Source organism: Zophobas morio, unplaced genomic scaffold (genome assembly GCF_036711695.1).
Source record: "Zophobas morio isolate AGI-343-1 ecotype UQ-CSIRO unplaced genomic scaffold, CSIRO_AGI_Zmor_V1 ptg000205l, whole genome shotgun sequence".
NCBI lineage: Eukaryota > Metazoa > Arthropoda > Insecta > Coleoptera > Tenebrionidae > Zophobas > Zophobas morio.
In genome coordinates, this window is record NW_026972309.1 from 289,536 (window position 1) to 316,512 (window position 26,977).

Below are 26,977 nucleotides of genomic sequence, written 5' to 3' on the forward strand. Positions count from 1 at the left end.
AAAAACCGCATTGAAATATGATAAAAAATGTAATACCTATGATTATTCAAAGACAGCAAAACTTCTAAGGTACAAATTTGCATGATCTAGACGTATGGGGCTATGGCACCTACAGATATAAAGGTTTTTGTCTTTTGCACAAAACATTTTAAACCTCTGGAACATGTTTTATATCTCTTAGCCTAAGGTCCTCCGATATCTCGGTGCATGCGGGCGTAAAACGCGACGAATTCGAGGGTTGCTCTGGCTTATTTTTAAAGTCCTATATTCATGACCTATCTAACTATTCACAAATGATTGCCATCCATACCATAATCTTTGGGTTTTTTTTATATATTGTCTGCGCATTGACACATGCTGTGTTAATTAGAAGATAAAAAGGTATCTTTGTCCTCCATTGGCTATTTCTCGCGACATTATAATTCGCAGATAGTTCATCAAGCGTATCCACCCCTCCCTTATGTTATAAAATTTTATATTTCTAAAAGTTGCTTACCTAAACTTTGCAGAATATATTAATCGGTGTGACGTAGCGTAGAAAACAGAATTACCACTATATTTTTCAAGAGCATGAAACAGTCTCATTAAGGTTGAAAATGCAAATAAAAACTATATATTGCTCAATAAATTTCGAGGAATGTGTCTATCTTTTTTATCGTGCATACATGAATAAGATGGTAATCACCTAATAATTCCATCACCAATGGGCAGCAGGTAAATCAGTTTTCAAACGTGATCGTTTTACCACGTTAGAAGGAGAATTACTTCTTTATTAAGGTCCTTTTGGTTGCATTTCTACATAAACCTCCATGTTTTCGCAAAAAGTTTTTGCACTATCAAGAGCAAAAAAACTTTAAGACCATACTTCGACGGTTTGTTGAGAATATACCAAAAATGAAACTCTACCAAAATGCTTCCAATGTTTCCTCTATGTGAGATACTCACTAGGGGTATAAAAGTTCTGACATTATTCAATAAAATTTTTTGTCATAAATGGCTCTAATTACCACAAAATTTTGTTAATTTCAGTCGTAGAGATCTATTATAAATATTATCATACGCATGGGATGTAATAATATATATTTAAACTTTGTTTTGACAAGGTGACTCTACCCCTCTGCCATGCATACACCAAAAATTTACCAGATTCCTGCCTGTTACCTTTATACAATGCAGTTAAATAAAGTATGCCTTGTACTGTTTTCAGTTCTGTTATATTTGTTGGTTTTACCAAATATTGGGTTTGCAGCATTATATGATTGTGATACTGACAGCAGTTTCACGTTTTTATTTTCATATGTTTCAGCATCTCGTCTGTGAAAAATAAAGACCAAGACTCCAGAATCATGCGTAGGTTTTTTTGCAATTTTTCAACCCGGGAAGAGGGATAATTATATTATCTTGAACGTGTTCTTACGTTAAACCATCTGACATTATTTGCGTCTTGTGGATCCCGTTTGTTATTCTGAACAACGGGAGTACCCCTTGCCAACTGATTCCTTATCAGCCTCTTTTGACTCGTCATCAAATACGTACTAAACTGGTCCCATGAAGCCAGCACTCGTTGCTCATCCTGTTCGTAAGACATCCTACAAAAGGCGTAAAGCTTTTAAGTAATCACATTTGTGAAAAGTAATAAGGAATAGTCATGTCTTATCTTCAAAAGCAATTTCATTAAATCAAGAAACAACCAATTGACTGGAAAGAGGCACCGGATAGGCGTTAAGTATTGAGCATGCGGAAAATAAGGGACGTTGTCAATTTTAGTAGGACACTAAGGAACTAAGACTAGGGTATATCATTTCTCATGGTTCTAACGAAAGGTTGAGGGAAGACCGTACATGCAGCCGTCTATGCAAAAAAAAAAAAAGTGAACTGCACTGAAAAGAAATGAAAGACGTCAACGCTCTCTAAGCACCCAGCCACGAAGACAACTCACATAGCTGGCTGTTGAATTCCATATACATCTTTTAGACATTTTTAAGCTGAGTTTTCTGGTGAACGATGGAGTCGACAAACTGCGAATACTCAAGGCAGCTCGTCACGAGGCGTAGCCGTTTGTTTCATTGCACTAGAAGCGAAAAGGCACTTACTACAAGTTGTACGCCAAACAGTGATAGAGTGAGATATAATGGACCAAATGCAATATGCAGGTAGATGATGCAGTGTGAAGGGTATAACCTTAGAAGCGCTGCCTATATTTGGTCCCTACGTTATTCACCACAGCCTAGAGTCAATGATAATTCCTTGGAACACCACGGAGCAAATAAAGCGGGAGCGCTGCCGGTTTTTGGTTGTGCTTAAGTTTGCGCACGCTTTCTTGGCTTACACTAAAGTTGGTAACCTCCTTGAATCTGTGCTATGGAAGTACTAGTTATAGTAACTTAACTTTCTGGTTAGGTTATATTAAAAGCTTGAGTTTCTCTAGCTATCAAAAAGGGACAGAACAACGCACCCCTAGCTTCGTCGTACAACGGTTGACAGTTACTTTATATTATGGAAGTAAGAACTAGCTGCGTCGATTCATTATTCTCTAAGTCGTCGTAAGTCCTCCCACTCTTTTTGAAAGCTTAATTTATTTAATTTTTTTTAATAAAAGGCTATTTCTTTGTCCCTTCATGCTACTGTTATCATATAAATACATATTGAGGACTTACCATCATACCTACATAATCTATTCAATACAAATTAGTACCGAAATAAACCATAACTGTCTTAAACAGTCGTCTCTCTTTAACTATTAGGCCATTCAATAGTCATCTCGGCCATTGCACGATTTTTTATACAAAGGAAAATATTATTCCGCCCTAATTTTAAAGAATATTGCTCGTATTTTTTCGTTTATATAGTTATAAACACGACTACTATTTCTTCTATTAAGGTAAGTTTACAATATAATAGATTTTTTTTAATAACTTGCCTTTATTTCAGGGATTACAACTTAGTTTTGAAACGTTAGTGGTTTCTTTATTATGCGTTCCTTTTGGCGTAACTTTTTTAAGATTCTTTTTTGTGGACCATAAGTTTCCGAGTGAATTTACTTTATTTTCACTGAATCTAGCACTTATTGGGTTATTCGGTTCCTTTATTAATTTATTTGTGATAGTAGAATTTAATATTGCCCTACAGGCTACTTGCAGTACGATCGACACTTTCAGCTGAGAGGCTCCAGTGAATACCTGTGGATCGTCCTATTTTATAGTTCTACTTGCCTCCTAATAGTACTTGGTAACTAATAATAGTGAAAACCTAAAAGTTCCACTATTTATTACTGAGCAGGATGGCGAAAAAACTTTTTTAACCAAGAATTATTATTGCTCCACGTATACTATAATAATGTAGTCTCTACCTTATTCTTTGTTTTATTCATGGTTACAACTGGAGAATTTGAGGAGCTTATACGAAAAGGTTAGGCAATATTTTAATATTCGTGTTGGTAAATTATTTATTGTTTATAGATTATTTAATCTTTCTTTTATTTAATAACACAGTGGGCACTATAAAGCGGAATATTTTTCATAAAGACTTGATAATTGCTCTGCTGTTGTCTCTATACGGAAGAGTTGGGACGGAGTTGCTAATTTTTTATTATCGCAAATTTCTTTCTGCGGCAGCTTATATAATTATCGAGCCTTTAAGTATAGGAGTAGCAGTCGCCCTAAATTGGTTAATCTTTAACGAACGGCAAACACATGGTTCCTTGTTCTGGTTGGTCGTTTGCATAGGGGGGCATATTTTATATACGGCCGGTAATTATTATATATTAAAGGTTGCGGCTTTTATAACTAACACAATTTGAATGTTTGCAGTATACAAAGATAAGGCTGCTGTACACACTAAATAGGAAAGAGAATAAAAGGAAATTTATATAAAGTAGAATTCATTTGAAAGAGTTCTGTGGATCCGTTTCTTATACAAAAGATTCAAGGCCTGTTTAGAAATTGTTAGTAAGCAGTTATTAGGTTTAAATAAAAAACATAGATAAAATATAAAACTATACAAGGGTTGACATAATGAACTGTCTTTCAAGTTATCTTATGCTAAAAGTGGAGGGGGAAAAAACTAAAAGGAATTATGGCAGTCGTTAAGAAGAGGCGTTAAATGCGGACAGCTTTATTATGAACTATAAACTGATACGCAAGCAATTACAGCGCATGTTGCACTGCTCACCAGGATATCAAACGGAATTGTTGTGGCCTCTTCTGTAAAGCAAATGAAATGAAAGGATACCGTTAAGCCCCTTCCGGGTAATGAAGTATTCGCGAAGTTTTTTAAAATTGGCAATTAACTCCTGTAAAGAGTGATGTAACAAGAGACGACGTAACAGAAGTAGCCATACGTTGATCCCTGCTACAGTCGCCTTATTCACTTTTGTCTTCGTCTCAATGACGTTGTTCCATTGAGCGCAAAAGTTATTGGACTAGAAGTACTCATAGTAAAAACAGTTAAGAAAAAAAAATAGTGACTGTCACTTCCACCATATCAAGTAAGCTTTTTAAAATATCCAATGAATTCCTGGAGTTGGGCTTTTATGCACAATTTAAAAAAGTATGTCGGACAAGACTTAAAAATCGCCTTACGCTGTCCACTAAAAAGTCCGCAAAGAGGGAGTTTACTTAGATATTGGGTGTGAGTGTCGTACAACTCCGCGAAACTCAGGCAAGGTGTCAACTCCAAACAACATTGCGCCTGAAGGGGTTAATGAATGCTCTCTCGCAGAACTATACCTACTCAGTGGAGATACCGAGCACGAAATGAAGGCCCAAATACCAATCACAAACTGAAAAAAGGTAGGAGCTCGTAATAAGAAAAAACGCATGTCCGAGGTAAACTTTACGGCTTTGGCTTAGAAAAGATAAAAGTATATGAAGTTTTATAGACGAAAACAAAAAAATTACCTTTTATATAAAGTTGCTCAATAAAAGTTTTTGTGTACTTTACTAAAAAAAGGAATTGGAATATTCGATTATAAACGTCAATAACAGGCCCGTCTATAAGTAGATTACACGGCCACGACGTCTATATTCACAGTCATGAATAAGTATAAGATACTAGCACGATGGGGAGCTGTTACCTCGTAAGAAATGTAGTAGATTGGGGGGATTGTTTTTGTGCGCACTCTTTCCAGAAAGGGAACGCCTCTCTTTCCCAAAACGTCATAGGAAAAGTTGCCCTCTTTCAGAGGAGAGTAGCAAAATATCTCTTGAATTTGCGTTGTGGACGAAACGACCACCCCCTGAGGGCAGGCGAAGTCGGAGGACAACAGGCAGAAGCACTACTCCTATAAAACTTACTTGTTGAAAAAAACTTTCCAATACGCGGTCGTATTTTGGGTTTTCCATAAAGAAAACGGACCTATCGCCGTAAAAATAATTGAGCACAGATGAAAAGCAAATTTACATTGAATATTAAAGGTTAAGGCCACAGGAGACACCTTATAGCCCGCACGTGGAAGTTCAAAAGTTCCTGAATACGAGAAGTAAAGAAGCTTTCAGCTTTCTTCCGCAAGGAAATAAACCAGTGCAGGAGCCAATTAGAAAGTTGCTGTACAAATAAATGTGTGCCGGGATAAATAGTGGGATCGTTGGGGCAAAAAAAAGTTGTTTTATAAAAGTGCTGAAAAGTCGAAGCGAAATTGTTCTCAAATTCTTTTAAAAGAGGGGTAGAGTCCTAATGAGAAGGTTAGGGTAATATTTTTACGAAAGTGCTAGTAAGCACCTCGTTTATAACTTTAGCAATGGAAACAGAGTCCTTGACGTTTACAAAAAACTTCTTATGGCGCAGTAAAAAGTTTGGCAGGTTGTTAAAGCTATAAAAATATAGAGTACACAAAAAATTATGATGAGACATGCACCAACAGATAAGAAGTATCACAATTCTGTGCCATGAAAAATTTTAGTATCAGCAAAGATAATTCTATTCATGGTGATCAGGTAAAGTGCTAACGGAGGATACAACAGTCCAGCAATATCACCATGTGCTTCGCTGTTGCCTATAAATAAGTTTTTTAAAAAAAAATAAAATAAAAAATAAAAAAAAGTTACTTATGGTAATAAAAGAAATCAGCTCATCGATGATACGCACGCTCATGAGAAGTTCAGTATATTTATTTTGTTGGTTATCATTTTTATTGTTACTGTTGCTTATGAAATTCTGAAATGATTCCAACACTTTAAATAAAACTTGCGTGTTTCTCATATGGCGATGTACAACGCGAGTGCGCAAGAAAAAAAAAAGAAAATTCATTTGTTTATTTTGATGCAGTTCGTTAAAAATATCGGTGAGGTGCTTTTTATGTTTAAGTTGGTACCTAACGTTAGATGGTTTGCAAAGTGTATTAGATAACTTACTAAAAGTTTATTTATATACTATTTTAATATATTATGAATAACATTTATAATAGCAAGAAGGAAGTTAAGTCAGTAATAATTTTATTAACTTACTCCAGTAAAAATGCTATTATTATATAACTAACTTCTTTCGAAACAGCAACAACCTTAGTACAGCGTGGGAAAAGGCCTCCAGAAAACTTGTATAAAACACAGAAAAACAAGGCTTTTCAGAGTCATACGAGTATAAACTTTTCATAAAGACGCCAATTTTTTCCATTCGGCACCAAGCCCCAACAACCTCTAAAATCAAAGAAGTTAAGGCACCCCGCACTTAAACCAAAAGTCGCCAGCTTTTTTCGGGGCGTATAAGAGCTGAGTTATAAATTATTAATACTATCTTTATTATTATTATAATATTTCTCACCCGCTGGATGTCTTCTCCAATAATACCACAGGGAGGCCTTCAAGAGCAAGAAGACAGTCGTTAACGATCTAAAACGTATTAAAATAAATAGGAACAGACGTAAGAAAAGTTAAATCCAACCTGATAAGAAGTTAAGCAAAAAATATGACTGAGTGTGACTAAACGGGCACCTTATTTTTGCAAGCAGAATATTCTTAAAAATATAAATTAGTAAAGTGAAGTGAGTAATCGAAACTAATAAGGATAGAGGGTAAGGTTTAATAATATTATGATTATATATAATAACTAACCATTTCCCTCCTTTTTATATAAAAATAAGTAATAAAATAGATAAAGAATGCGGTTCTAGAGAATTTACTCTCTTCAAATTATTTTTATCAATAATAAAAGAAATATAATATCAAGAAGAAGTAACACAGTGTCAATAGTTAAAAGTGTTACTGCAGGATATTAATGTAGTTTTTTTAAAAATCCAAAGCAATTGTTCTAAAAATAAGTGAATATATGAAAACTTTGTATTACGATATCATCATGCGGGAGAAGGTGCGTAGGCGATGTATCAAGAAACTTCCGGTAAGCAGGAAGGTTATTATCCTTAAAGGTAGTATAAAGGTGTTATAGAATGGCTGAAAAAAGTTGATAAAAGGTAAATATTAAAATATAGATATGTGTAATAATAATACTACGAGCACTTCCCGAGATGCCTGAACTGGTTTGCTAAAGTTTCGCTCTCTCCGGTGAACTTTTTTTTTTTTAATTATGCTGAGTTTAAAAGTATATAATAATAAAGAGCAAGAGAATAGTGTTAGCACCTCCAATAGGGTGATAACAGAAATACAGAAAAGAATCATTTGCCTCAAACTAATAAAAAGTTATGATGTTCGCTATTAAATATACCACGAGAACTAAATGTGGCACTAATAAAAACAATAAAAAAAGGAGGCCCACGTGGACAGGGAAACTATTTCTAATTCGTTGGCTGATTCACTTGAAGGTGTCAGTTGTAAATCGTCAATATTCATATAATTTTCAGATGTGGCTAGATTTTTAGCAGTTCTCATAACATCATGGGACTGGTGTAAGCTGTTCGGAGCAAGCAAAATATTCTGAAGTGCCTCCTTTATATAGGAAGAAGCCGCGGTGGAAGGCTTGGTGAGCAATGAAATCGTATTATTAAAATTGCAGAGGAGGAGAAGAAGTCTTAAAACGTGGTAAAGCCAATAGTTGGCGTTCTGCAGTAAAAAATATGAGAGACAAAGTAAAGTAAATAGTATGCACATTAGCTAATAGACTCTTGAGAGCATCGAAGCAAGTTTGGAGTCTTTTTGCTCGCTCCAGTTGATTTTGACACCGAAAAAATTTTAAAACTCTTTAAACAGTAGAAAAGTTTACTATTTAATAAATAAAGTTTATGACACAAAAGTTATTACAAATGTTGAAGTGATAACTTTCTGTTAGAATAAGTAAAAGTTTTATCGGTTTTAAATAAAAGCAAACACCGTTCTACTTCGAGAAGAACTTCCTCTTTGCAATGGAAACCGGCAGTTGACTCTACATTTCCCTTGGCACTCCAAAGCGTTATAGGCATCGCAAAAACCTGAGAGTGTACAACTTAATTCAGTAAACTTACATAATTCTTTAACAACCTCTCAAGATAATGCTTTATTAGCTAGTAATCGAAATGGATTGATAAACAATTCAAAGGTGTAACGGAAATTTAATTAATTTAATATAAAATAGCGCTACATGCAATGACTATATACGTAATATTAAATTTAATATATGAAAAGAAAATGAAAAAAAAACAATGCTTCAATATTAAAATATATTTTTTTTAATAAACATGAATTCCTTTACTAAGTTTAAAATCCACAGAAACTTTAAACTTTAACAAGTAAATTAAGTTATCTGATAGAACAGTATTAAATTATTTATAGTTCCTTTATATATTACTTAATTAAGTTTAATTTTTCAGATTTAGGTAAAGCTAGATAATAAAAATAGCCAGAAAACAATAAGCAAGAAAATTTCTAGCGATAGTCCTGGTGGGAAGTCAAAACATACGTGCGAAATTTTTAGTCGTTTAAATAAAGAAGTTGTAGACTCCGATTCCGTAAATTTAACTATGATTCATACATTGCAGGAGAGACTAAGAGACTATTAAAAAATACCTGGACTTAGATAATTGACATTATTTCATAAAGGAAAAGACGATAGCGGTTGCGGACTAAGAACCTATCGCCTTTTTTTCAGTTAGCGTTATTTTTCAGTGTTCCACCTAAGAACCGCTTAAGAGAGGGCTTTCCGCTCTTTGTTTCATTAGCAAGCGTTAGCTTTCCCGCCATGCCGGAAATCTGTTCCTGAACTCGGAAAGAATAAGGAGGAAAGTAGGTTAACTCTAACAAGCGTCTCTCTGCTTACTTAAGCTCCCCCTTATGAATTCTAATAGATACAATTTAGATCATGCAATATATAAAGATAGAAAAATCATAGTACTTTTAAATCGCTACTTAGACGGTAATATATAAACCAAATACTCTAGTATCCAACGCAGTTTTATGGAATATTATAAGTCCTAAATTTTTTAAAGGGTAATAATAGTGCAAGTAAAAGTGGGTAAAATCAGTGCAAGACAGCGTTCGGACGTATTTACGAACACAAGCTCTTTATTCAGTGAAAAAGGATAGCACGAATTTTCAAAAGGAGACCTTCAACTAAGTAGTATAATACTTTTGTAATCCGTAAGTTTGGTTGTTCTTTGTTTACTGTGTCTTTACGCGAGGGACTAAGCAGATGGGGGTTCATTAATGACTTAAAAACTATAAGATAAAATTACTGGTGTAACTTAGACGATATTCAGATATTTTAAGTAAAAAGTTAATTAAGTATATATATGTGATGTTTGTTAACATGTGCTCGAATTACGGAGTTGTACTTTAACAGATTAAACATGTAAAATAATCATACCGGGAGTTGTCGTCTTAGCTCTGCTATTAAGAGCTTTGACCGCACACTCAAAGTCATTGGTTTGATTTTCACCAACGCGACTTCATTTTTCAGTCTTTGATGGCCGCATATCTAACCTCGCCCTCATAAATTCTAATATACTTTTTGAAAGTCCAAAATTGTGGGGGAAGTTGGTGTGCAGCAGGTGGTTTCGTGCTCACTAGTGTATTATTTAGCAAGAAACGCATATATCATAGGCTGTCCTTTTTTTGGCCTTTGGCTCCCTTTTATTGGGTATAGATTTCAAACTACGCGATAAGCAAAAAAACTTCCATGGTTGTGTTCCTTATGTTTAAGAAGTACTTATTAATATATACGTACGAGCGGCCAGACCAAGAAAAGAATCTGAAGAAAACTATGCTCAACCTTTGCCTGAAGATATAATTTAAAATTTTACGAGAGAGCTGCATGCAATTATATAGAAATGAGTGTCAAGTAGGGGATATTAGTGTACGCTGTATATAAGGAAAAAGACAATTGGACCTGTGTCTAAAGTTTGGCGAATTGTTGAAAAACACTACAATAATGTGAGAGTAGTAAAATTAATTAAGTAGCCAGGGAGTTCTCATTAGTGAGTTAGTTAAAGCTAAGAAGTTAATGGTCGCCAGCATGGGAGGGGGGTCTGCGCCGATAAAATTTTTTTTGCTATATATTTCTGGAGAAACTAATTTACTTAATTTTATCGAAACGCCAAGAGAAAAAATAGTACATAATTTAAAAAATACCCTTGTTATAAAACTGCTTCTAAAAAAGATGCTTACAAACCTAACATCCTTTAACGAAATACGAAATTAAAGTTAAAGAAAATGGCACTGGTAACAATAAGAGGAAAATGCGGGGAGACACATAAAACACGCTTTATAAAATTATATGCAGGTAGTAATAAATAAGTCTAGTGTAAAGGCGAGGGCATTGAAAATGTCTAAAAAGAGCCTGAATGAAATGCGTAGGTGTTATACTCTTCAGAGCCCACGAAAGAAGCGTAGCAAAGAGATATAGACGCCGAATGAGTGTAAAATTAATATGACAGTAAGGACAGAAAAACTGTTTAGCACACCAGAGAGATAAACGAACTATTGAAAATGTACATGCGTTCGTTAGCTTAGATAGGAAAGTGCAGTGGGTCGCGTTGTCCTTCGAACATGTGAGTGCGCATTTCGAGTATATAGGTAATTAAAGGTCTGGAAATACTCATTGTTACGCAGATGAATTCTTAAAGGCTTTAAAATATACTGAATAATAATTCCTTGCAATCTGTAAACTGGCGTAGACAGAAATGAAAATATATGGTTAAGATGCCTTTAAAGAACCGAAAGCTTGTTAAGAGGGAGATACGAGTGCAAGGAGAGGGAACTAATTAGCTCGAAAAACAACTTAACGGAAGACCAGGTTTAAGGGTTTAATAATTCGTCGAGACCAAAGCTTTAAGATAGACTACAGTCTTTAAACCAATAGACAAACTATATACTCATTGCGCTACTGAGCTGCTGGGCAAAAGGTTTTTGCGTTGACTAGGTGAAAAGAGAATAATACGAATAGTTATGTACAAACTCTTAATATTATATATATAATAGGAGAGCTAATCGTTAATTGGTATCTGAAAAATTTAATAGTAGAAATGTAGAGTAAAACACAGAGTTGTAAAAAATGGAGCTGTTTTTAAATTATTACAAAACAGTGGTTGATTTTTGTATGGTACAATTGATATAAGGACAGCCTCAGGGTAAAGTTGGTTACCACAATAGCCGGTTTACAAAATAACTTTGAAATTAGAAATTTTTTTTTGACCAGGGACGTGGAAATGTAACTTGATAATAATTTGGGGTTTTTTGTTAGGAGTCTTTTAAAAATCAGCTTTTATTCACTCTTCTATGTTACATTATAAAAGAAAATAAAGCTGAATTGTTTGTTAGGCTGAAGTCGCTAGTTTATAATAAGCGTGAAAAAAAAACAGGTGATCCACAAAAGATACTACAGTCATCTCCTTGGATCGTACTAATGGGGTTAACTCTTTTAATGATAGAATACTACATGTCCAAATTTCTTTATCAAACATGACATTAAGTCATTCTGTCTAGAGTAGTGGACTATCGTTGAAACAGCTAGCAGAGATGAGTAAGGGTAAGAGGGCCCATAATTTTTTTTACGGCTACTAATTCTACTAATTCCTGACTCGAGATAAATTGGGAGACTGAAAAAGCCATGTTTAAAACCGAGGTAACGATTAATGGCTCCCTCAAAACACAAATAAATAAATTACCAGTTTTAAACTTCAGTTGAAATTTAGTTTTTATAAACAATAAAATGAAGCTTGCAATGACCATTTAATTTTATTCATCTATATATTTCACCGACTTTAAAAAATGGCATCTGAAAATTTAAAATATTTTAAATTTTCCTGCATGGGAAATATGATAACTAATCATTATTTCAAAGTATATGAAAGAAATAATAAAGTTTACTATTAAAAAAACCATTATAGACTAAATATGAAATTTTAGTTTATTTACCTTTTTATGATAGTTTTTACTTTTAATAAGATCCTTTAAATAGGGGAAAAGTTAACCTTTAGATTGTAATAGCTTAAAATATATATAAAGTAGCTAAAGATTAATTGATAAGCCTCATGTAATACTAAAAAACTACTTAGAGGTTTTGTCGATTTTAATAACGTTAATATTAGTAGGGCTATGCCGTTATACTTAATAAAAGGTTTTATTCCTTGCCTTAGAAAACGGGTATCTGGGATTAACATAAAGACGATGTTTTTAACCAATCAGTCAAGGCATTTGAATTATTTTTTTTTAAATGGTCATTTGCTTTATATGTCTACCTAAATAGCAACTTAAGGACAGTTATTTAGAGCGAATGAAATATAATTTATATATTCTATATGGTAAGAACACACTTATCAGAAGTAATTTTTTAAATTTAGTAGGCTATATGACTTTATTACTTTAACATCAAAAAGTATTTACTTTCTTTAAAAATGGTTGGAAAAATTATTGTAATTTTTCATATATATTTATTTCATTTTACCATTTTTGCAAGCTCAGCTGAGTTTGAAAATAGTTCAAGCTGGATTAATGATAGGGAGAGCATGTGGAACAAAACTGGACTTGACTTAGAGGAGTGGTGGATACAGGAGATCACTGATCACTACCAAAAGGAGTATGACAGAAGAAGCGATAATGATTTCTGGTCTAGCGTTATAAAAAATTTTCAAGAAAAATGGGACGAAATAGGAGAGTATTTTATTAAATTGTATGGAGAAAAGGCAGAAAGTAATTTTAAAGCATATTGGAATCGTGTGGGTAAACAATTTTCTAAGTTTTGGAAATCTAAAGGTGAGACCTACACGTCCAGGTATTGCCATAAAAACAGCACGCATAGCTTGCATTCAGAATCTATATATTGGCATAAAGTAAATGACCTGTATGATACAATTTGGCAGAAAAAAGGTGAAAGTTATGATAAGCTTTGGAATAGATTGTGGCTTCCTGAAACTTTACCACATTCTTTTAATATTGAAGGAGATTTTATTGAGCCAGTTAATACAGTGTCAAGTATATCTACTAAAACTAGCCCTCATGTCGAAGTTCACACTATGGAGACGGTCTATCAAAATGTACCGCCTACTGCCGTCTTCTCTATGGAAACAACCGATCAGGTTAGACCTTCCATTACAACTTCAAGTGACTTTGCAGAGAAAAAAGTAGAAATAATGATTAAAGAAGCAACTTATCCAAATGAAGCGTCTACCGCAGCTGGCAACGAATTAGATGATGACTTTGTAGTCACTAAAACAAAAACAACTGTTATAACTATATATTGGTAAAAATTGTTAAACTTTCTATAATAAAAATTTAAAAGATAACTATCTTTTACTACAATCTTTAAGTACATATTGTTAACGATCTGAAAATCGTAAATCTATTTAAGATAGTAAGCACCCACTTGAAAGCTAAGAATAGAATTAAATAGAAGAAAAAGTTAAGTAACTTAGAATAAGAAAGGAGTTAAGACTCAACTAAATAAAAGCTCTGCACAGGCGAATATAAAATTAATAACCAGCTGCTTAGAATAGATTAGGACTTAGAAACTTGAAAGGAACTTAGGTTAAAAAATTAAGCGAAAAACGCTTCATTATAAAGAAGCTAACTTAAGAAAACCCTTATTGTCAAGTATAAGCCTTAATATATGTTTAAAGGCTAGAAGCGCAAAATATAATTATGGATAATTTAATAAATTCGTTGGGCAACTTAATTTAGTCCGAGACGCGAGCTAGAACCTAAGGTTAATAAATTTATTCTAAAAGAGAACGCTACAAATTTATTATAATTTACTTGATGATAATTAAAATCAAGTACTTTAAAATTCTTGTCTGGCCCACATTTTTTTATAATCTTCATTTCCTAAGTCCCAATATTCTTTATAAATTATATTTGCCTTTTTCCAGAAGGATAGTGCAAGTCCGGACTGTTGAAGTCCTTTAGTTTCGAACTCTACTTTTCTTAAAGTCCAGAAATCCTTGAAATGCTCCCCATAATCCGTCCAAAACTGTTTAAACTCCTGCTCTGCAAAATATCTATAGTTTTTGGACTCCTGCTCTCCTGCCCATCTCCAATCTTTAGTAAACTCTCCGTCCACTGCATTCCAATAATGTTCGGCATATGTTGAATTATATTCTGTGTCAGCATGTTCTTTCTTATATTCTTTAGCTTTACTTTCAAAAAATAAGGCGAAGGTTTCACGCTTTTTATCCCAATAATCAAATGGGTCGTAGTCATCCATTAGCAAGCATAGCTTTATCATAAAAAATGTAATAACTATGAGTACATAATTATGGAAGATACTCATTTTACTTTATCATCTGATATCTTTTAAATGACCTATAACATAGGATAGTACTTAAATTTCGGTTTTTACTTACTAGTTTTGGACATAACTTGGTTTATTAGTTATCTACGACCATAAAACCTTTACTTGTAGTAAGTTGCCCAATTAACTGTTCTTAAAATAATAACGATTTCTAATTGGTTAATTTTTTTGTTTAGGCACGAATAGAACGTCCCATAGGTAGAAGTTTACATAATTTTATATTTAAAGTATATGAGCCACCAATGCTTAGAAAATTATAAAAAGTTGTAGGCACATGATATAACGAAAAAATAGTAAAAAAAAAGGCTTTTTTTTTAATATCTTCGAAATAAAGCTTTTCCTGACTTATAGTGTGGTTTAGCTGGTAAAAATGACAATTTTATAAGCTTGCAATGTGATAAATTGCTTATAAAACAGTCTTAATTTAAAAAAAACATTATATACATTTGTATAAACAGGTTGAGGCCAAGAGGTTGTTCATCAAGGTTTCTCCACAGGTCATAGACTTTATTAAAATAGTAAAACACTACTTAACGCGGTAAAAACAGAGCTTTTAACCTCTAAAACAATTCGCTTCTCATAAAGGGAAACATTGTTTTCTAAGCTGAAATATAGCGGATTGGAAAGCGTTAATCAACCTTCCTTGGTAGGGCGCGAGCACTTTATGAAAGCAGTAATAACAAAAAAGAAGTACAAGGGAGAGGAAAGATCAGTATACAGGGCCAAGACTTTTTTATTAACGAGTCAGTTTGGCTGTACTTACAATTTTTACAAAAGATTTTTATTTATATTTTATCGATGACACTTAATAATAAAGACTAGGTCCATTTAAATGGTATTAGATAAGGGTGGTAAGGTTATTTATGTTTATCGCCTTTTGGTGCATAATTTACCGATATGTTTTAATTGGAGTTAAAAGGTTTTATTTTTGTTATTCTCTTTTTTTATAAGTTCTTCTTATAACTATACATTATAGGATTGTTTGTTTGTATATTTGTTCCTGTGTGTTTTTTTGAAAGTGTTTTTGCAAGTGTCTACCAGCTTGATTGTTGAGGGAATATAATAAACTTTTACATGTCCCTTTTTAGTATTGTAGAGCTTGCGGATGGGTTATTGCAATATGCTGAAGTCTTTTGTTTGCTACATTTTTCTGCCTATATCTCACTAACTCCTTATCTCCGCGTAGAATTAGTTTTGTATACCTTTTTTCTGCAATTATATGTGTAGCAAATTTTCTATCGTTTGTTCGCATGATTACCTTATTAATGCTATGTGCCTAGCTTAGTAGGAGGGGTGTTCAGTTTTATATTGTAGATATCAGACTAATACTGTACTGAATATCGTTTATTTAAATTATATGTCCCGTTGTAGTACGGAAATTTTAAGTGTTTGTCGAAGCTGCACTTGTGTAAAGCCTAATTAGTAGATGGTCAGTTTCATTCGCGTAATACTATGTTTAAATTTTTAGTTTTCGATTTATAATTTGAAACTCTTTGAACAACTCGAATAAAGGGCTAGAAAACAACAAATAAAAGTAATGACCAGGATAACAGCGTAAGTTGCCTTTATAACCTTATTAAAAGGGGAATCTGCGGCCTCAATAACATTTCAGTACAAGAGGAGAAAAGAAATTACAGGAGAATTGGGAAACATCTAGGAGGCTTCATTATATTTTCAACGTGCTACAGTTTAATTGTTTCAAAAAAAATCTAACAATGCAGTCGTAAAATTTGCTTTTAAAATAAGAGTTGAAAATATCTTTTCAGTAATGCGGAACATAGGATTTAGGATTTTAGGGTCTCGTACAACATATATACTCCTAGGGAATCAACAATTTCAGAGTCTTTCTAGATATTATTTATATTATATGCATGAGCTAGTTTTTTAATTTTCTCCTTTTATTTCACGATCGTTCCGGATCTCGAGTTTCGAATTTGATCTCCAATATTGTTTTCATACTTTTCTAGATTATACTTTTTCTTAAAAATATCTAGAAGTTTTGTGATTTCCTCCTATTACGCGATAGTTAATATAGACACAAAAAATTGTTTTAAAATTTGAGGAGTAAATTATGCATTCATTTACCTTTACAGATATCTATATTTTTCTGGTTCTATGGTAAGACGAGCAAAATAAATCTTTCAAGCCATTATAAGTCATTATTTAATTGGAGTACACATTTTGTTGTTATAAGAAGTGTCTACTTGGTAGCTGCTGCTCTTATGCATCCAAGTTATCAAAGTTTCGTAGGTAAAAATGTATAGCAGGGTCGATTGTTCTTGCGGGCATATGTTTGTGGTTTTCAATCAACGGAAGTAGACTGAAACTTACTTTGGATAACAAATGTGGTTAATCTCCTGGTAGTCTACGTTCCCAATCTGCCAGAAGCCTTCGCAGTGAGTTTAGCTTAGAATAGTCTTTTCTTCATTATTTTAAGTTAAAAATTTTGCAAGCTTTAGAATAATGATTTTTAGATGTTATATTATAGGGAAGAGTTCTATTTAGATTCCCTTCATGTACTGTGCCCTGTCATTAGTTTGTTTGACTAAATTTAATGTAAATTAATCACAAGAGGGCTATTAAAATTTTATCAACTTTTTATGTCATTTCAAGTGGAGTTTTAGTTAATTTGTTTTTACGTTTAACACACCTGTTGAATTAATATTTTGATCAAAACCTTTATCATTATAGTCGCTCTCTCTTTATTGTAGTTCCATCTTTTTATGTTATGCTGTAGTACCTAGACGTAATGTCAACGGTGCTGCTGGGGTGGCCTCGGATCTTGTGTTTGAGGCTGCCTCTTTCGGTGGTGTTTTAGCGGTTTTCCCCAAGTAGGTTAGAGAATGGAATCAGGGCCAGATATCCTGTTTTTCCATCCTACGTGGCCGCCGTTATAGCTTTATAGATAGTACACTGGTTGGCACTCGTGGCTAACCCTACAAAAAGGGGAATTCAGATTAAGACGCCTAGGATCTCTCTAACGAAGACCTGCTGTAGTATGCCAGTGTTTAAAAAAATTACCTACTGTTTTCTATAGCCTAACCTAATACCTTTTCTTATTCCTTTAACTCATAAATTATCATTATATTCTTTACCATATGCTTTATCTACCTATAAATATTCCTTAACATGTCACTTATTTCTTCTGAGTAAAGCTCTCACAGTCTACATAGCTTAAATATTAGCTTTAAATGATAAGCTTTAAAAAGTTTTTAAATTAGCGCTAAACAGAATTAACGAGCAGGAATCTGTTTACTTTAAATAGGTAATCAGGAACAAGCAAAAGGCTATAACGGTCTCTTGCAAACCTACACCTTTTTTTATTGCTTGCTCAAATTCTTTTTTTCTGGTCTACGTTTACAAGACGAAGGTACTAATATGAACATATTTCCAGTTGTTATGGTAATCCCTCGTCGCCAGCTTAAGTATGTTCGCATGTTATTTTGGAACGCTGGCAGTCTTTATGCAATAGAGAAGAGATTGAACACTTTCTTAATTGCCAGAAAATTAGTATTGCCTTTATAACTGAGATTTATCTAAAACCAGGAGATTAAAAAGCAAAATTTTTATGGTGGGCACGTGGTTATTATTTTTGCATAAAAGTCCCAGTACTTCCTGAAAACTATACATTTTTTTAGACTTTTGTGAAGCTGGAATAGTAAAGTGAGAAAGCCTAATGGACTTGAACTCTACAACTACCTAAAAAAAAAAAAAGAAATTTCCTATTTCCAGTTCTATAGGACCACCACGTAACTTTAAAAGGGATCTAAGACGCACTTAAATTTCAATTACAAAAAACACCTGGATTAACTCAAACTCCCGGAGCCACTACTCCTCGCTCTACGAAATTCGCCTAATGAGTTTAATCCTCTGAATTACATACGAAGGTATACAGACTAAAATAAATCTAAAGGAGAAACCTGGAGCAATTGAGGACGATTCATCACATAAAACGGCTTCCATTAAAGTAAGCCCTCTACGCGTAAAGGACACCTACCTGAAGAAATTATATAGCTCCTAAACTTAAGAAGGCGGGAAAAACGTTAATACCAAACCCCCAGAGATTCCGACAATGAACGAATTATTAACAAATCTGACAGATAAGTCAAATAATACCTCTCTAAGTTGCGAATGAATTGAGAACGAAGCTAGTCGAGTCCACTAGAAATCGCTAATTAACCTCATCCCTCGCTTTTTAAAAAAGAACGACTACGCCTATGGTCAATAGTTGAGGCGGACGTTTTTAGTCATTGCCTAGTTTGCGGATGCCCGCTCCTAACCTCCTCCTTTAGCTTTAAAACCCGTTCAAACGTATGTTTCTGCACTCGAGGTGTAATTTGGCCAGTGGCGAATTTCAATTAACCCACTAAAGAGTAACACTTTATGACCAAGTAGTTCCCTGGCACACGGAAGCCATGCACTTGGGTGTTTCAATCGACAAGCAATTTTTATGGCGCTATCTGGTTGACACAAAGCGAAGTTAGCAATTAAAGGATTTTATCCCTCTTGCGTAGGAAGAATTCGAGCAACAAACTTCAGATTTAAATTCAAATTATCGGCCCACTTTAACTTATGCAGCTGTAGCGTAGTAATTATGGCGGTCTACTAAACATAAAGCGCCTTTAAGAGATTTTAAAATCCACTGTACTAGTATTTGTCAATCAAAGAGACATGTAAAATACCCCTAGTCCAACTTCTCATTCCCCGATTATCTAGTTTTTTTTATTAAAAAGGTACTTGTTTAAATATAATTTACTTTGATGGATATTTGGAAATAACTATACTATTTTTCTTTCTATGGAAAATAGCATGTTTATCAACGGAAGTCCCATTCAACGGCGATCTAATATCGACGAAACCTGAATTTGAAGTTCTCTTGCAAGCTTAATTTGTAACTTCAAAGATAATAATTTAACTTTAAAGCTCTACCTAAAAGTGAAGTTAAATTCTTTTATATAGAAAAACAAAGACGGTAAGAAAACCGATAAAAATGTTTTTTAACATAGATACCCAACTATTCATTTAGTTATTTATGCATTTTTTTTGGTCGTTATAATCTGAAAATATTTTATTTCCAAGTTTCTTCGATAAGAAATTTCGTTTTAAGTAAAGCTCATTTCCTTATGCCATAGTTTTGTTGTTCTTGGCTTCTAATTCAGCTGTTACTGCCTGGCGATTGCGTTAGTAGTTATCTGTTTTAAACAGGCTATTAATTAAGGGATTTGTATCTGTAATAAATGCTCAAAAAGACGAACAAATTAAATTTGAAAGTTAACTTTTAAAGCAAACTTGACGGCCGAAGTGTGCAAATTAAATATTACTTGATCAGTACCGATGTCCTTAAAGCCATAACGGGCCTGTGTTATGTTATTAGCTTAAGCATCGACCCAGATTAATAAACATTTTACTATCAGATCATGGAAAGAAGAAGCTGGGAGTTTATACGGCTATGAAATTTACTTTTAAAGTACTGTTGCTACGAAGAGATTCTACTAGCCTTAGTAAATTACGAAACACGAAATTTGAATGGATGAGAGCACAGCTGAAAGGGTATAAAATTAGCAAGCCATCAAATGCTAGTGAACGTAGGAGCTAAGGCTAAGGGTATCTCACACCCTACAACGCTAAAGAAGGGCCAACTAAAATTAACAACCTACAATTATTGATAGTTAATTTAACACACTCCCTTAGCTCCATAGAGTACTTTGCGTTGAAGCATTGCTTTGTTAATTATATACTAATAAGCTTGCCAATAAAAGTTTTTGTCAGGAAGTAGATTCTCAATTTTCTAGTATTGAAACATGCATGTATAAAGTCCGTCATCGATTTTATACTTTACATAGTGGTACTTGAAGTCAGTGTGTCTGATAATTTTACGTGGACACTCGGCTTATTATCAACAAAAAATTTTATGGGACAATTAATTGGAATGCCGAACTCAAAGAGAGATTCCTATCCATAAAACATATTGTACAGAACTTGCAAGAGAACCATTCTTAGCTTTTGCTGTTGATAGAGCAATTACTTTTTGTTTTCTAGACACGCATACAATGAGACAGCCATTTTCTAGTGCAATTATTTTCGTTCTGGATCTTCTGTCTACTAACACTGCATAGCCAGCGTCAGAAAAAACCCGAACTACGAAAGGTGTTAATTTTAGTTGCTTTAAGATAATAGTTCACAGTGCCATTAGATGTCTCAGTACCATTTTTCGTTTTTTCATTTTTCTTTGCTGTAATCTTTGAAAAGGTTGAAAGATTTACTTAACGATTGTTGGCTAGTCTCGTGCAACTCGCTACATATTGTAGTCTTTTGACTGGTTCCTCAATAGGGCACTCATGTTCTTCCTCTACTAATACTGGTAGAACAGATTATGCATGGGGTATCTAACTGGTTGGGATGAAGAATTATATTTATTTGAATTATTGGATATTTTTTATATTAAAAGAAAATTCAACTTCAAGTATTTAGTATTTTTCTACTTCAAAAAAACAATACTCTTAAATAGCTTGAATAATTATCTATATAGTGAACAGAGGAACCCTTAAGTAAATGAACGAATAGAACAAAACACTCAAGCAGAAAGCATGCTAATAAGAATTTAAATAAATAAATTATCTAATTTAAGTTCTATCTTAATCCTAGCGATGTTTGTATGATTAATACGAAAAACTACTACAGAGTGCCAACTTGTTCTATTCATTTAGTCGGAAATTCGCAAACTGTTCTCTTGATGTAAAATTAAAGTCGATAAGAAAAGAATTGTTCTTTAAATGTTTAATTACTCTGGTTATTTCTATGACAGAGATCAACCATAACTCCACAGGGTAATGGCCCCAGTTGTAAGAGATTAAATTAATACGTTTAAGGTAAACAGATTTGACAGTTGGCTTATGAGGGAAAAGGAAAGCAAAGCGAATATCTTTAGGTTACAAAGAGAACACGGACTTCTCTTTTCTCACACTCTTTTTCTGTCTAGGCCCCAACCGTTGTGCGCTAACCTGGGCCTCTCCTGTGAATAGTGGATACCGAGATAGTTTAAAAAAGATAGCTTTACTTGCCTTAGCATTTAATAATTTTATAAACCTTTTATTATTCCCTTGGCATTTAGTGTTAAGCTTATTAACTAACATATATTCCAAAGCACTTTGAAAAAAATTAAATTTCTTCCTAGACATCAAATTAATTATAAGATTAAGTCGTGTCTCTTTCATTTTATCGTAAGAGAATTCTCTTTTGGTGGGTGTCTCTGAGGCAATCAACCTGCCGCAGTTACAGGCATTAACCGTGAAGACCTACAGCAACCAAATAGCTGCTTTATCAGCACACATCGAAGATTTCGTACTTCACTTTCTTGGGCGCCTCTAGTAACTGCAACCATAAGAACATTAAACGCTCTATACAGAACTCCTTGCTATATGGACAATAAACCTGACAACTAGGCTTGAAAATGCCCAGGGGCCTGAAATGGGGCTAGGTGAAGACGCAGCTATTATAAATAGACGTAACATCCCAAACTATGGGATACCTCAGCTATCCCTGTGCAGTTAAAGCCTTTTTTTTGGCCACCAGAAACTAGTGTTGGTGACTGCCACTTAGTCTCCATTAGGCCAATAAAAACCATATCTTGACGCTCTTTTCTTGTGAACAGCCCCGAAATTGTTTAAGTAGGGATACTAACTGCAAGTAACTTACTTCGAACAGACGTGTTGGAAGCTCGAACTTCCACTCTATTACTGTTAAAGAAATTATAAATGAGTTTTTTCTTATTAATTCGATAATTTGTATTGCAGTTAATACATATTTGCTACTAATGTTTCGTACATTGCAAACATTCACAAGCTATATATGTTCCGGTTTGATTTATGTCCTTTTAGGCATATGCTTCATCTTCCTTTCATCTCTTTTTTAAATGTAATTGGTTTATCTGCTTCCACACTTCTACGTGTTTTGCTGACACTACATATAATTTTCCCTACTGTCTCTTGGCAAATGTTGCTCCCCAGTTCTTCCTTAAAGATTTCTTTTGAGAAGAAACAGTCACAATTCTTATATAAATCGTCTCCAGAGCTGTTTCTCAGCGAGTAATTTAGCCTTGTTACCTATTAGCTTCTCGTATTTGTACGCTCGTTTTAGGTACAGCTGAGGTCAGGTGCCGGGTTAACTCCTCCTTTTGTAATATTTTAAAAAGTTTAAAATTTCGTTTTCTGAGAGTTCCTACTAAATGAATCATTTTGTTGCCATGTTATAAAAAAAGAGTAAAGCATACCATTTTTTTGGGCCCTATGGTCCATGTTACCTTGCGCTGAAAACAAAAAAGTTAACTTTTTCAGTTTTTTTCCTTTATTTTTACAAAACAATATATATACATTTGTAAATAAGATTTTACCTTTTTATATTTTTAAAATACTAAAATTTATGTTAATGAAATTTGAAGGCTATGTATTGTTTTACCACCAACGTTAGATAGAAGTTATTCCGATTATATATAAGTTATATTTTTGCTAGTGTCCCTATAACTTTCAGTAACCTCAGCCTGACATTCACTGGCGTTACTGATCTAGTTGCTTAAGCCATATTTCGTTAAATACTGAAAAGGTTCAATAGCAAAAACATCTAGTTTATATTTCGTCCTTTCATTGTGCAAGAGTTCAATCCATCAAAGAGTATAATTTTAATGTACTCTAGAAAACTTTTAAATGTTTACTAATGCTTAAAGCCTATCAGTTTTGCGTCTTTTCTTTTCATTCCTAATTATCAATTTTTTTTTAGATGATAAGTTTAAATTTTTGAAGATGCACCATGTTGATAAAATAATTATACCTTTAAATATCACTACTCCGTAAGTTCTCAAAAGAACAAGAGGACATATTTACCTTGTTTTCACTTTATCTTTTACTTTCGTTCAGTAGTTAAATGGCTTAATTTTGATTTGTCTAAACAAAGATTTTCTTTTATATTGCTAAGTAAAAAATATAGTAATTTCCGAGTTTTAAAAGTACTATTCCATAATTCAGTGATCACTTTTTTTCTTTTCATCTTTGCATCAACTGTCTTCTTAGGTACGACAATGTCTCTTCTAAAGAGAGTGAAGCTTTGGTTATCATTCGTAACATGTTAGAAAGCGCTCAAATCCAGAATACTGTGGTAATATCTTACCGGTTCTAATGATTTCTTATTTTTGGTAATACCGATATATTGGAGGGGTTTTTACTTTGAGTGATACAGTTCATTTAGAGGATGCCCCTGCTTAATTTATCTTAAAAACTTGTGGTTTTGGTTGCTGCTTCTTAGTTTAAGCTTGTTATTTTTATCTATTCTATTTTGAAGGGAGCTGGAACTAGTTGTAAATTTCACTTTTCTCTACCCGGTTGAAATTCCAACTGATCTTCTGTTAAATTTGATAAAGTTAGCTCTACCTAAGCATTTAACTCCATCTAAACTTTTCTCTTAACTTTATGAGGGCTATATTAGTAATGAAGTTTGGGTGCGTACCCTCATCAAATACCTTCGTTATAAATAACATCTACTTTTAATAAATTCCTTTGTGCTAATAATGCCTTATCTGTTCTAGCATTTGCATTGAGCTCTGCTGGTTCCAGTAATTGATTAGACTTTATAGGAACCTGGTAGATGCATTACAATACTATTCTAAAATAAGTGTGTATTTTAAAACTTGTACCAATTTTTAACTTATCATACTTTCCAAAATACTTGTATGGCAGTGGATTTTAGATCACTTGTCAGAATTCTTCCGGTTAAAGTTGTGTCTTATCATCAACCCCCAATTTATATCTACGACTACGAACCGTCTTATTCATGGTCCAACCATTTCTCTGAAGTGATTAGTTAACTCCCAAATTATAAAATATAGAAAATTTTTTGTGGAGTCTTAGCTTAGGTTCTTCCCACAGACATATCAACTTTTTCTCATATAACATATTAAACTTAAAGAGTAAGATTTACTCAACAATAATTTTTTGTGTAAAATTTGTGTACTTTAAAGGATTATGGAGTACGTACCCTATCGCAATATTGAAAGCAAGTTATAATTGCGTGCTCCTCTAAACTCAACGCATAACTTTTATTAAAAAGTTCACATCTAGGAAGATTAATTGAAGGTAAACGAGGGAAACTCAATTACATTTAAAGTTGCATAGACAGTGCCATTATGAATATTTTGTGTATAATGTACCCTTAAATTACAGGCGCCAGGTTGTTGACCATATTCTATTATATGTTAGAATTTATGAGGGTGAAGGTAAGTACGCAAGTGATTTAATAATGAAAAAGTGAGCAGCTCAGCGGATTTTCAACTCGCATTATTTTTAGTTCACGAGTCAATACGCTTAAACGTTAGCTACAAGGCACTCCCCAACTTCTGTATGTTAGACTTGTGTTCAAGCAATTATAACTCACGATTGGAGGAAGCGCATTCTCCTCAAAATTATTAATAGCGGGTGCCCCATGGGAATTTCTTTTGTCAACCTAGCTTTCTGCACTTAATGTGCGTGAGGTACTACAACCTGCCCACCTTTTCAAGTGAATCGCCTTACAAGTAGATGCAACAAAAGACTTTCTTCCCGTCAAAATTCTTCGACCTACTAAGTCGGCTTTCCCAGTGTTCTAGTCAGGCTAGCTAGCTGTTGTCGATGGGGCATTAATATAAATGCGGAAAATAAAGTTAAGCCCTTTTTATCACAAAAAGGCTCATTGCAACCAACACTCATGTTGACCAAGGGGACAAGTAAATTCGTAAGGTCCCTAAGCGTTATAATTGCAAATTATCATCCACAATAAGCGTTAATGGCGGACCGCATAAACTATGTAAAGGTAATGGTAAAAGCGGCGGCTGAAAGGTTTTTTTCTTTACTTTGTGCTAGATACGAATTCTGGATGGGCAGCAAGCAAACATTTGTGTGTGGTTGTTTATCCACCCGCCACGCAAGAATTACGCGTCTGCGGATTGGGCCTACGACCCGCCGGAGTAGCTTCCTTGCTTCAAGTGAGATAAGACGAGATGTTATGTATCCTGGCGTGTTTTACTGGTATTCATCATTCTCGTTAAGGCCCCCAGCTCGAGCTTCTGCCTACCAAATATGAACGCAAGCTAACTTTACCTACAAGCAGATTCTCGAGTACACCAATTAATTACTAGAAGGAGAGCTCAGTTACAGACTATGACATGGCGCACGCTATCGCCGTACGTGTAATGTGCTATTAAATTTTGTTTTTTTAAAAATAAAGAGGTTGGGGCTTACCTAAATTCAAACTTAATCTTAGTTGTGTGCTATAAGATTGTTGGAAGCTTGAAAGTTTGAAATTATTTACTCTATCAAGCACTAGGAAATATAATTTCTTAGTATGTTTGCATCTTGTTTATTTAAAACTTTTTTTTTTTTGGCAGTAGCGTGTACCCGTGGACTATGGGCTTGAAGTTCATGGTAATCCCAATACTAAAGGATTTTTATTAAGTTGATTGCTAGGCATTTAATTTTCCCTTTTGTGCAGTCCTCCTACATTTTGTAGCGGGCTGTCTACCTAAAAATTTTTTGTACTTTTCACTTAAGCTACGAGTTTTTAAAATTACATATATTTATCTTGAACGCTTTTTTAACACTACGTTAGCAAGATAACGTTACTAATTGTTAGGACAGTAGAGTTTAAAAACGAACCAGACGCTGTAATAATTAACACACCTGAAAAGTTTGGGGGCGACAAAGTAATATTTAACAAACGTAAAGAGATTTTTCAAGTCAGGTACTTATAAAAGACTTACGAAAAAAAAAGTTTGCTAATCTTTCAAAAAAGCCAATAAGTTATAACAAAAGAAATATTAGTTATGCACAGCGTTCGAAACAAAATCACCTAGATTAATGGCTAATGGCATGAACACTTACTCATGCGATTAGCACCTCAGTTAGAAAGGCTATACAGCACAGCTATTCCAAAAACTTAAATAACTATGAGCTGGATTAAAGCGCTTTATGAGATAACTTTTCTTTAAATAAAATAAAATTACGAGTGTACCCAACCCATAATCATGATAGAAGCACAAATTATACATACAATTAAAGCTACTATATACTATTAACATCTTTATATACAAAATTAACAAATTTAGAACGACTTATAGGGGGGAAAGTATACAATGCATAGGATACATCCCTTAACCATCCTAATATCAGCCTGTCTACAAACCTACATACGGAAAGGATAAATGTATACGGAGATAAAAATTCACGAAACATTTAGAAGAAACCTCTCATCACGAAAAATGGCAATGAATTAATTGAACTAATATTAGACAATGCTTGCTTACCCTCACTACATG

General features: G+C 33.7%; 2 protein-coding genes across 12 annotated transcripts; one reads left to right on the top strand and one right to left on the bottom strand.

Annotated features, from left to right (window-relative positions):
• The first annotated feature begins 2,959 nt into the window (after positions 1 to 2,959).
• LOC135146014 (uncharacterized) lies at positions 2,960 to 3,896 on the top strand. The gene is made up of 5 exons (XM_064078167.1): positions 2,960 to 3,079; positions 3,130 to 3,228; positions 3,280 to 3,408; positions 3,492 to 3,749; positions 3,810 to 3,896. The coding sequence occupies exons 3-5, from the start codon at positions 3,369 to 3,371 to the stop codon at positions 3,842 to 3,844; spliced, it is 333 nt and encodes a 110-aa protein (XP_063934237.1). The 5' UTR covers positions 2,960 to 3,079; positions 3,130 to 3,228; positions 3,280 to 3,368; the 3' UTR covers positions 3,845 to 3,896.
• LOC135146013 (uncharacterized) lies at positions 3,845 to 9,078 on the bottom strand. 11 transcript variants are annotated; one of them, XM_064078164.1, is made up of 21 exons: positions 8,928 to 9,006; positions 8,256 to 8,353; positions 7,705 to 8,125; positions 7,443 to 7,518; positions 7,279 to 7,350; positions 6,877 to 6,949; positions 6,757 to 6,824; positions 6,497 to 6,704; positions 6,045 to 6,310; positions 5,875 to 5,992; positions 5,719 to 5,809; positions 5,435 to 5,670; positions 5,295 to 5,355; positions 5,075 to 5,236; positions 4,899 to 5,019; positions 4,745 to 4,845; positions 4,581 to 4,689; positions 4,479 to 4,526; positions 4,340 to 4,420; positions 4,231 to 4,291; positions 3,874 to 3,930 (listed from the first exon to the last, which is right to left on the bottom strand). In XM_064078164.1, exons 8-18 carry the CDS (start codon positions 6,607 to 6,609, stop codon positions 4,483 to 4,485), a joined length of 1,422 nt encoding a protein of 473 aa, XP_063934234.1. In that variant the 5' UTR covers positions 6,610 to 6,704; positions 6,757 to 6,824; positions 6,877 to 6,949; positions 7,279 to 7,350; positions 7,443 to 7,518; positions 7,705 to 8,125; positions 8,256 to 8,353; positions 8,928 to 9,006; the 3' UTR covers positions 3,874 to 3,930; positions 4,231 to 4,291; positions 4,340 to 4,420; positions 4,479 to 4,482. The 11 variants fall into 11 exon arrangements, with proteins under 11 accessions (XP_063934236.1, XP_063934234.1, XP_063934227.1 ...); XM_064078157.1 differs by adding an exon at positions 9,035 to 9,078 and having other exon boundaries at positions 4,340 to 4,689; positions 8,928 to 8,983; XM_064078159.1 differs by having other exon boundaries at positions 4,340 to 4,689; positions 7,705 to 7,988; positions 8,049 to 8,125.
• Between the last annotated feature and the right edge of the window lie 17,899 nt (positions 9,079 to 26,977).

Bases quoted from the DNA above. Each gene is read 5' to 3' on its own strand.
- LOC135146013 (XM_064078157.1), bottom strand. From the start codon at position 6,609: ATGGAAAAAATTGGCGTCTTTATGAAAAGTTTATACTCGTATGACTCT. The intron at 6,311-6,496 runs GTTGTTGCTGTT...ATCTAACGTTAG, and splicing joins TTTTCCCACGCTGTACTAAG to GTACCAACTTAAACATAAAA. The intron at 4,846-4,898 runs GTAATTTTTTTG...ATCTTTTCTAAG, and splicing joins TGAGCAACTTTATATAAAAG to CCAAAGCCGTAAAGTTTACC.
- LOC135146014 (XM_064078167.1), top strand. From the start codon at position 3,369: ATGGTTACAACTGGAGAATTTGAGGAGCTTATACGAAAAG. The intron at 3,409-3,491 runs GTTAGGCAATAT...TTAATAACACAG, and splicing joins TGAGGAGCTTATACGAAAAG to TGGGCACTATAAAGCGGAAT. The intron at 3,750-3,809 runs GTAATTATTATA...GAATGTTTGCAG, and splicing joins GCATATTTTATATACGGCCG to TATACAAAGATAAGGCTGCT.